The following is an 11,412-nucleotide window of genomic DNA, read 5'->3' as shown; positions in this document are numbered from 1 at the left end:
AACCCCAGACGTGTACCTATCTACCAGGTAAGAAACCAGACGTGTACCTATCTACCAGTAAGAAACCAGCGTGTACCTATCTACCTGGAAGAAACCAGAAGTGTACCTATCTACCTGGTAAGAACCAGACGTGACCTATCTACCTGGTAAGAAACCAGACGGTACCTATCTACCTGGTAAGAAACCAGACGTGTACCTATCTACCTGGTAAGAAAACCAGACGTGTACCTATCTACCTGGTAAGAAACGACGTGTACCTTTACCTGGTAAGAACCAGACGTGTACCTATCTACCTGGTAGAAACCAGACGTGTACCTATCTACCTGGTAAGAAACCAGCGTGTACCTATCTACCTGGTAAGAAACCAGACGTGTACCTATCTACACTGGTAAGAAACCAGACGTGTACCTATCTACCTGGTAAGAAACCAGACGTTGTACCTATCTACCTGGTAAGAAACCAGACGTTGTACCTATCTACCTGGTAAGAAACCAGACGTGTACCCTATCTACCCTGGTAAGAAACCAGAAGTGTACCTATCTACCAGGTAAGAAACCAGACGTGTACTCATCTACCTTGTAAGAAACCAGACGTGTACCTATCTAACCTGGTAAGAAACCAGAAGTGTACCTATCTACCTGTAAGAAACCAGACGTGTACCTATCTACCTGGTAAGAAACCAGAGTGTACCATCTACCTGGTAAGAACCAGACGTGTACCTATCTACCTGTAAGAAACCAGACGTGTACCTATCTACCTGGTAAGAAACCAGAAGTGTACCTATCTACCTGTAAGAAACCAACGGTACCTATCTACCTGGTAAGAACCAGACGTTTTGTCATCTACCTGGTAAAACCAGAAGTGTACCTTTACCTGGTAAGAACAGACGTACTCTCTACCTGGTAAGAACCAGAAGTACTATCTACCTGTAAAGCCTAAACAGAATTGTTTATTTTTTAAATTAAATGTATAGTTTTTTTTTTTAACGGACCCTCTGTCTTGTCCTGTGCCACCCTCTAGAAAGATCTCTATCTATATACACTACGGTAAAGGTTTACAACCTCCATTTTTCATTTTTAAAATAAAATTCACACCAGTTTAATGTCTTAAGTACTTAATTTCATTGCATGTCGACTCATAATCATGCAAATTAATAAACTGACCCTGGAACAGAGTGCCCGATATTCAGATTTTCTCACTTCCTGACAGAAGTAGCTGCAACTTGAGTTCTGTTTTACTCACAGATATAATTTCAAACGGTTTTAGAAACTAGAGAGTGTTTTCTATCCAATAGTAATAATAATATGCATATTGTACGAGCAAGAATTGAGTACGAGGCAGTTTAATTTGGAACGAAGTTTTACAAAGTGAAAACAGGCGCCCTCATATTGACAAGAGTTAAAGCATAGAACAGATAAACAATTGGAGACAAAGAAATCATGGAATCTGTTATCTACATTTTGACTCATCAAAGTAGCCACCTTTTTTGCAGACATAATAGCCGAACAACTCGTGGCATCTTTCTACAACAGAAATCAAATATATGTCGGGAAAGTTCTTCCCACCGCTGTTGCAGAAGTTCCCACTAATGCGTTGCACTTGTAGGTTGTTTTGCTTCGGGCCAGTTCATCCCAAACCAGCTCCATGGGGCTGAAGTCTGGAGACGGTCTGGCCCATTCCATGAGTTGAAGCCTACTGCCTTGTTCTCTTCTTCTATGGTAGTTCTGACATCCTGGAGGTATGTTCTGGTCCGTTATCTTGCTGTAGATGAACCCCATAACCTGAGGGTATGTTCTGGGTCATTATCTTGCTGTAGGATGAACCCCATATCCTGGAGGTATGTTTGGGTCATTATCTTGCTGTTAGGATGAACTTCATAGCCTGGAGGTATGTTCTGGGTCGTTATCTTGCTGTAGGATGAACCTCATAGCCTGGAGGTATGTTCTGGGCATTATCTTGCTGTAGGATGAACCTCATAGCCTGGAGGTGTGTTCTGGGTCATTATCTTGCGTGAGGATGAAACCTCATAGCCTGGAGGTATGTTCTGGGTCTTATCTGCTGTAGGATGAACCTCATAGCTGGAGAGTATGTTCTGGGTCATTATCTTGCTGTAGGATGAACCTCATAGCCGGAGGTATGTTCTGGGTCATTATCTTGCTGTAGATGAACCTCATAGCCTGGAGGTATGTTCTGGGTCGTTATCTTGCTGTAGGATGAACCTCATAGCTGGAGGTGTGTTTCTGGTCATTATCTTGCTGTAGGATGAACCTCATAGCCTGGAGGTATGTTCTGGGTCGTTATCTTGCTGTAGGATGAACCTCATAGCCTGGAGGTGTGTTCTGGGTCGTTATCTTGCTGTAGGATGACCCCATAACCTGGAGGTATGTTCTGATCAGTTATCTTGCTGTAGGATGAACCCCATATCCTGGAGGTTATGTTCTGGGTCATTATCTTACTGTAGGATGAACCTCATAGCCTGGAGGTGGTTCTGGGTCATATCTTGCTGTAGGATGAACCTCATAGCCGTAGGAGTGTTTCTGGGTCATTATCTTGCTGTAGGATGAACTCTCATAGCCTGGAGGTATGTTCTGAGTCATTATCTTGCTGTAGGATGAACCCCATAGCCTGGAGTATGTCTGGTCATTATCTTGCTGTAGGATGAACCTCATAGCCGTGGAGTATGTTCTGGGTCATTATCTTGCTGTAGGATGAACCCCATACCTGGAGGTATGTTCTGGGCCATTATCTTCTGCTGTAGGATGAACCCATATCCTGGAGGTATGTTCTGGCCATTATCTTACTGTAGGATGAACTCATAGTCTGGAGGTATGTTCTGGGTCATTATCTTGCTGTGGATGAACCTCATAGCCTGGAGGTGTGTTCTGGGTCATTATCTTGCTGTAGGATGAACCTCATAGCCTGGAGTGTGTTCTGGGTCATATCTTGCTGTAGGATGAACCTCATAGCCTGGAGGTGTGTTCTGGCGTCATATCTTGCTGTAGGATGAACCTCATAGCCTGGAGGTATGTTCTGAGTCATTATCTTGCTGTAGGATGAACCCCATAGCCTGGAGGTATGTTTCTGGGTCATTATCTTGCTGTAGGATGAACCTCATAGCCTGGAGGTACTGTTCTGGGTCATTATCTTGCTGTAGATGAAACCCCATATCCTGGAGGTATGTTCTGGCCATTATCTTGCTGTGGATGAACCCCATATCCTGGAGGTAGTTCTGGCCATTATCTTGTGTAGGATGAACCTCATGTCTGGAGGTATGTTCTGGGCCATCTATTTACTGTAGTGAACCTCATAGTCTGGAAGTATGTTCTGGGTCAGTATTTGCTGTAGGATGAACCCCATAACCTGGAGGTATGTTCTGGGTCATTATCTTGCTGTAGGATGACCCCATAACCTGGAGGTTAAACCCTAACCTAACCCTATGAGCCGCCTATCACGCAAGCTGTTGACTCTCAGAAACCTGTCTTCTGATTCTGTTGTGTCTTTGGGGTCTGCCAACCTCTTCCTGTCTGCCAGACCTCTTCCTGTCTGCCAGACCTCTTCCTGTTCAGAGTTTCCCAGTGCCTTTTTGATGGTGTAGGAAACTGTACTCACTGACACCGTGGCTTTCTAAAGGACCTATAAGTTTTAAGGGTTATAATGGTTTCCTTTGTTAAGGGTTGCAGTAACACAGTCAGTTCCAACTCTGCTTTTAATACAGACAGAGGGGTTTGGAAGTTCAGCAACAACATCTGGACACCGTTAGGAATTGTTAGCATTAACTTTCAAGGCTTAATTTACTTCCTTACTTTGTTAACCCATTACTTGTTCCCCGGAAAAAGGCATTTTTTGTAACTCTGAATTTTTTTTTTTTTTTTTATACGTCTTGCAGTTTATCGCTTACCTTTGTACCATTTCAGAGTTATTAACTGGTTAAATTTCAATAAAAACTGGAAAAAATGGTGTGTTGTAAAACTTTTGACCAGTAGTGAATATCTCTATTTCTAATCAATATTTCTCTTCCTCCAGAGATATATGTGGTGGGAGAACTGGCACCTGGTGGGTAACTCGTGTCTCAAGTTCATCACAGCCAAGGACTCGTACGATAATGCAAAGTGACCTGTCGAGGTCACAACGCCGCCCTGGCCTCACTGACCAATCAGAAGATGGTGGACTTTGTCCTTAAAGAGCTGCAGATCATGAGCGTTCTGGTGAGCAAGGTCACTATAGTTACAATATATTACAACATATATAGCAAGGTCATATATACGGTGCATTTTGAAAGTATTCAGAACGCTTGACTTTTTCCACATTTTGCTACGTACAGCCTTATTCTAAAAATGTATCGTTTTTTTTCTCTTCATCAATCTACACAAAATACCCAATAATGACAAACCAAAAACAGGTTTGTAGAATGTTTCAAATTATAAAAAAAATAAAACTGAAAATCACATTTACATAAGTATTCAGACCCTTTACTCAGTACTTTGTTCAAGCACCTTCAGCAGTGATTACAGCCTCGAGTCTTCTTGGGTATGACGCTACAAGCTTGCACACCGGTATTTAGGGTTTTTCTCCCATTCTTCTCTGCAGATCGTCTCAAGCTCTGTCAGGTTGGATGGGAGCGTCGCTGCACAGCTATTTTCAGGTCTCTCCAGAGATTTTGATCGGGTTCAAGTCTGAGCTCTGGCTGGGCCACTCAAGACATTCAGAGACTTGTCCCGAAGCCTCTCCTGCGTTGTCTTGGCTGTGTGCTTAGGGTCGTTGTCCTGTTGGAAGGTGAACCTTCGCCCCAGTCTGAGGTCCTGAGCGCTCTGGAGCAGGTTTCATCAAGGATCTCTCTGTACTTTGCTCTGTTATTTCCCTCGATCCTGACTAGTCTCCCAGTCCCTGCCGCTGAAAACATTCTCACAGCATGATGCTGCCACCACATGCTTCACCGTAGGACGGTGGCAGGTCTCCTCCAGACGTGACTCTTGGCATTCATGCCAAAGAGTCCAATCTTGGTTTCATCAGACCAGAGAATATTGTTTCTCATGGTCTGAGATTCTTTAGGAGCCTTTTGGCTGTCATGTGCCTTTCACTGAGGAGTGGCTTCTGCTGGCCACTCTACCATAAACCCTGATTAGTGGAGTGCTTCAGAGATGTTTGTCCTTCTGGAATGTTATTCCATCTCCACAGAGGAACTCTGGAGCTCTGTCAGAGTGACCATCGGGTCTTGGTCACCTCCCTGACCAAGGCCCTTCTCCCCCGGGGTTCTCACCTGGTAGAGCGATACACTCCTGGTTTCGAGGTTCCCACTGGCAGTTCTGGTCCACCCCACAGCTCTTACAGCTGGTCTTCTTGTTGCAGATATATGATGGGTTGTCTTTGGGRCAGACAYCATACTCCACTATGGCCCCCTGGGGTAGGAAGACATACGTTCACATACATGACGATTCCTGCGTTTCCTGCTTGCTCCCTCCTGATTCCAGGAACATTCAAAACAAATTGAAAACCTGAGTATTTTATGAAAGTTACTGTAATTTTTCCAACCCTAATGTTACCAAATACACATTGTGTGAAAGTCCATCTTATCTAAATGTAAAGTAACCGGTCGCGGCCCATTCTTACCGTGACGGCCGTGCAGTTGGAGCTCACGGAGACACACTGAACAGCACACCACTGACAGCCGTTAGTATTGGCTGTACAGCTGTARCARTCCGTGTAGTGGTCACAACGATCGTTGTCAGCATCTACAATACAACCAGAGAGTCATATTTAGTATAGCTGTAACAGTCCGTGTAGTGGTCACAACGATCAGCATCTACAATACAACCAGAGAGGACCTTGTTAATCCATACTGTGGTAATAGAATACTACAAGTTTAGCAGAATAATAGTATATTAGTAGTATAGTACTAGTGTGGTACTAGTATAGTATAGCGTGGTATCATATATTAGTAGTATAGTACTAGTGTGGTACTAGTATAGTATAGCGTGGTATCGTATATTAGTAGTATAGTATATTAGTAGCATACCATAGTAACAATGTAGTACTATTTTAAGTACTAGTCATATAAAAAATAGTGTAGTATATAGTATATTATATTTAAATCAACTTTATTTTCACATGCGCCAAATACAAAGTGTGACCTTACTGTGAAATGCTCCTGACAAGCCCTTAACCAACAGTGCAGTTTTAGAAGGGTTATTTAACCTTTATTTAACTAGGCAAGTCAGTTAAGAACAGTGAGTTAACTGCCTTGTTCAGAGGCAGAATTACAGATGTTTACCTTGTCAGCTCTGGGATTCGATCTTGCAACCTTCGTTACTAGTCCACGCTTAAACTGGCCTACTGCTGTTTACTAGTCCACGCTCTAACCACTAGGCTACCTGCTGGTTACTAGTCCAACGCTCTACCACTAGGTACCTGCTGGTTCATAGTCCACGCTCTACCACTAAGCTACTGCTGGTTACTAGTCCAACGCTCTAACCTATGCTACCTGCTGGTTACTAGTCCAATGCTCTACCACTAGGCTACCTGCTGGTTACTAGTCCAACGCTCTACCACTAGCTACCTGCTGGTTACTGTCCACCTCTAACACTAGGCTACCTGCTGGTTCTAGTCCAACACTCTACCACTAGGCTACTGCTGGTTACTAGTCAACACTCTAACATAGGCTACCTGCTTGTTACTAGTCCACGCTCTAACCACTGGCTACCTGGCGGTTCAAGCTTAACCACTAGGCTACCTGCTGGTTACTAGTCCAACGCTCTAACCACTGGCTACCTGCTGGTTACTAGTCAACGCTCTAACCACTAGGCCTCTGCTGGTTACTGGCAACGCTTAACCCACTAGGCTACCTGGTTACTGGCCCAACGCTCCTAACCACTAGGCTACCTGCTGGTTACTGCCCAACGCTCTAACCTAGGCTACCTGCTGTTACTGTCCAACGCTCTAACCCTAGGTACCTGCTGGTTACTAGTCCACGCTCTAACCACTAGGCTACCTGCTGTTACTGGCCAACGCTCTAACCACTGCTACCTGCTGGTTCTGGTTGCCAACTCTAACCACTTAGGCTACCTGCTGGTTCATAGCTCAACGCTCTACCACTAGGCTACTGCTGGTTACTAGTCCAACGCTCTAACCACTAGGCTACCTGCTGGTTAGTAGTCAACACTCTAACCTCTAGTTACCTGCTGGTTACTAGTCCAACGCATTAACTACTAGGCTACTCTGCTGGTTATGTCCAACCTCTACCACTAGGCTACCTGCTGGTTACTAGTCCAACGCTCTAACCACTAGGCTACCTTGGTTACTAGTCCACCTCTAACCACTAGGCTACCTGTGGTTACTAGTCCAACGCTCTAACCACTAGGCTACCTGCTGGTTACTAGTTCCAACACTCTAACACTAGCTACCTGCTGGTTACTGCCAACACTCTAACCACTAGCTACCTGCTGGTTACTAGTCCAACGCTCTAACCATAGGCTACCTGCTGGTACTGCCCAAAGCTCTAACACTGCGTACCTGCTGGTTACTGCCCAACGCTCTAACCACTAGGTACTGCTGGTTACTGGCCAACCTCTAACCACTAGGCTACTGCTGGTTGCTGCCCAACGCTCTAACCACTAGGCTACCTGCTGGTTACTGGCCAACGCTCTAACCCTAGGACCTGCTGGTTACTGCACCTCTAACATAGGCTACCTGTGTTACTGGCCCAACACTTAACCACTAGTTACCGTGGTTACTGGCCCAACGCTCTAACCACTAGGCTACCTGGTGTTACTAGTCCAACGCTCTAACCACTAGTCTACCTGCTGGTTACTAGTCCAACACTCTAACCACTAGGCTACCTGCTGGTTACTAGTCCAACGCTCTAACCACTAGGCWACTTGCCACCCCRAAGAGTATAGTAAGTKTAGTACTAATATAGTATATTACTAGTATAGCAATCGTGTAGTATAGTATATTATTAGTATAGTATATTACTAATATAGTATACTAATACTATAGTATAGGCTATACACCTGTATTGCTATAAGCATCTATGATCAACACACAGGATGTAAACAGTCAATACTGGGCATATGAAAGGGTTGGTTGATGCTTCAATCTTCCCTACAACAAGAGAGATAGCGGAGACTCCCTATCACACCATCAAGAGAYTGTTTTAAATAATGTTTTTTTGAAAAAAGTCAAAAACATGATGTTTTGGCCGATAACCGCATTTATCAGACTGAACAAAAGTAAAGAGAGAAGGACTATCTTCCGCCTCGAGGCAAGCAACACTGAAGCATGCATGAGAGCACCAGCTGTTCCGGACTTCTGTGTGATCACGCTCTCGTGATCACGCTCACGTAGCTGATGTGAGTAAGACCTTTAAACAGGTCAACATTCAGGCCGCAGGGCCATTACCAGGTCCTGTACTCAGAGCATGCGCTGACCAACTGGCAAGTGTCTTCACTGCTATTTTCAATCTCTCCCTGACCCAGTCTGTAATACCTACATGTTCCAAGCAGACCACCATAGTCCTTGTGCCCAAGAACACCAAGGTAACCTGCCTAAATGATTACCGCCCCGTAGCACTCACGTCGTAGCCATGAAGTGCTTCGAAAGGCTGGACATGGCCCACATCAACACCATTATCCCAGGTACCATAGACCCACTCCAATTTGAATACCGCCCAAACAGATCCTCAGATGGCGCAATCTCTATTGCACTCCACAGATTGCTGTTCATTGACTACAGCTCAGCGTTTAACACCATAGTGCCATCAAAGCTCATCAATAAGTTAAGGACCCTGGGACTAAACACCCCCCTCTGCAACTGGATCATGGACTTCCTGACGAGCTGCCCCCAGGTGGTAAGGGTAGGTAACAACACATCCGCCAGGCTGATCCTCAACACGGGGGCCCCTCAGGGTTGAGTGCTCAGTCCCCTCCTGTTCACTCATGACTGCACGGCCAGGCACGACTCCAACACCATCATTAAGTTTGCTGATGACACAACAGTGGTAGGCCTGATCACCGACAGCCTATAGGGAGGAGGTCAGAGTCCTGGCCGGGTGGTGCCAGGACAACAACCTCTCCCTCAATGTGATCAAGACAAAGGAGATGATTGTGGACTAGAGGAAAAGGAACTGGGCCGACATTCTGCTGATCTTTCCGTTAATTAAAAGCCCGATATCAGTGTTCTGTCCCCAAAACTAAAATCTGATACGAACAGATACGCTCATTGAGCGGGCTGCGAGCAGGCTGCAATACGATTTGTAGGCCCTTCGCCAAAGTTCTGAAAAATKGTGTTGTTTACAAGGAGTGCAAGGGAAAATTGAGTTATTGCATACACGTACTTCACAGAGAAGGCGTTCCCCAACCGAAACATGCAAATACATGCTAGAACGTGCCATTAGGATCTCGCTAGCTCGTGCTTGGCTCTGCCCACTATACTTATCCTGGCACCGCCACCTCCTGATGCTAACGTTACTCTCCATGCAGCCCGCTGCAATGCCTCTTTTGGAAATCTATCAAATCTATAAACTAAAATGTGCAAAAACAGATTCGCCCCCGGTCGTAAAGAACATCCCACCCGCAATATTGACCTAAAACCACTAGAAAAAGTTAGATGTTTCCAAACACACCGGAAGTACCTTGGGGTTCCAGGGCTCCTCCTCAAACCACAGTTCAAAAGGTCTATAGGGCCYTAGGGTTATAAAGGAGGTAGCCTTAATAAAATACCAGGAAGAGCAGGGTTTATTYTCTCTTTGATAAGGGAGGTAGTAAACTGTATGATGGTAAGTGGGGGTAAGTTAGAGGTTCGTTAGATAGACAGGTTACCTACATGTTCTGGTTCCACAGGAGGCGGTCTGCTCATCCAGGAATCCGGGGTTCGCGTCCCAAGGCAGGCAGGTCTCTAGGGTAGCATTCCAGAGGCAGTGAACCCCCAGCCAGGTYGCTGCACAGACGGCAGCGTTGGGAGCGCTGGAGCAGCTGGCTGGCGTATACATCAGAATGTCACTCAGCAGGAGACTGTTGAACCCCCCGAACACGTACATTACACTGGAGGAGAGAGAGGGGRRAAAAGGAGAGTGAGAGAGAGAAAGAGAGAGAGAGCGTGCGAGAGGGCYGTGGAGTAAGACAGGGATGCAGCTTGAGCCCCACCGTCTTCAACATATATATCAACGAATTGGCGAGGGCACTAGAACAGTCTGCAGCACCCGGCAGCACCCGGCTTCACTGTAGATCGAGAAGATCAAGTCTATGGTTTGTGGATCTGGATGCTTCTGTCACCACCCAAAGGAGCGGCTACAGCAGCACCTTAGATTTCTGCACAGATTTCCAGACCTGGGCGCTGCGTAATCTCAGTAAGACTAATAAGTTGGTGTTCCAAAGGTCCAGTCGCCGGACCACAAAAATTCCATCTAGAACCGTTGCCCAGAGCCACAAAAAACTACTACGTACTCCGGGCCTAACATCAGCGCAACAGGTAATTCCACAGCTTGTGACGAAGCTGAGCGGCAGGCAAGAAGCTTCTATGCCATTCAAAACGGGAACATGAAATTCAACTACCAGTGTAGGATCTGGCTAAAAATCGATCGTATATGCAGTAGTTCAATCTCGACGCCAAATGCCCTTACTTCATCTGGATTGCGTCTCTTCGTGTACGTCATGGTTGGCACCAGTCGTGCTCGCATCTCTCCCAACAAAATTCACCTATGCAGAAATAACCAGATTGAGATCTGCATGCGAATTCTGCAAAAATATCACAGTGCATAACGTTAAACACAAATAATGCGATGCGAGCGATTGGCGATATCCGCGAAATTATGCAGATCAGAAAAGAGCTGTTAAATTCTCATAACCACTAAAAGGAAGCGTATTGCCCTCATTCAACCGCTCTCCTTACTAAGATTCTCACGCACATCGATCATTACTCTTACTCATGTGTAGAACTGATATCCTTGTCGATCTGCGTGGGCTTCTGATGTCTTCTCTTTCGCCCACAGACTCAAGCTGGTCCGCTAGGCCTCTGTTCCTGAGCAGGAGTCCCCAACACACCCACCGAGCCCGGACAGCGCAGCAATTAGAACCAACAAATCGTGAGAAAACAGAAAGATTATTACTTGAACATGTTTGATAAGATGCACAACAAAACAGTCGCTGCCAGCTGCTCTCAAACTGGGGCCCATAGGGCGCTAAGCCTCTTCTATACTCCCTGTTCACCCCGATGGCGTGGCCACGACGCCTTAAAGCTCAATCATCAACTTTGCTGAGACACACAGTTGTAGGCGCGTTACTAACAAGACGAGGACGGGAGAATGTGCCTTGGAGTGGGTGCCAGGGAAAATAGACTCTTTACTCAACAACTAGGGCCGATCGTGGCTAAGGGGAGCAGTCTACAAATACAGCTGGAGGGGGGGGGGGAATGTATGACCTC

General features: G+C 45.8%; 1 protein-coding gene across 1 annotated transcript; it reads right to left on the bottom strand.

Moving 5' to 3' along the window:
* Nucleotides 1-5,257: 5,257 nt before the first annotated feature.
* Nucleotides 5,258-10,034, bottom strand: LOC112079378 (attractin; the record flags this gene model as incomplete). The annotated part of the gene is made up of 3 exons (XM_024145357.2): nucleotides 5,258-5,396; nucleotides 5,608-5,729; nucleotides 9,817-10,034. Coding segments are annotated over 3 exons (479 nt in total), but the record flags the coding sequence as incomplete, so codon positions are not given.
* Between the last annotated feature and the right edge of the window lie 1,378 nt (nucleotides 10,035-11,412).

Source organism: Salvelinus sp. IW2-2015, unplaced genomic scaffold (assembly GCF_002910315.2).
Source record: "Salvelinus sp. IW2-2015 unplaced genomic scaffold, ASM291031v2 Un_scaffold7793, whole genome shotgun sequence".
Taxonomy (NCBI): Eukaryota; Metazoa; Chordata; class Actinopteri; order Salmoniformes; family Salmonidae; genus Salvelinus; species Salvelinus sp. IW2-2015.
The sequence above is the reverse complement of the archived record's forward strand: the minus strand, read 5'-3'. Positions and strand labels throughout refer to the sequence as shown.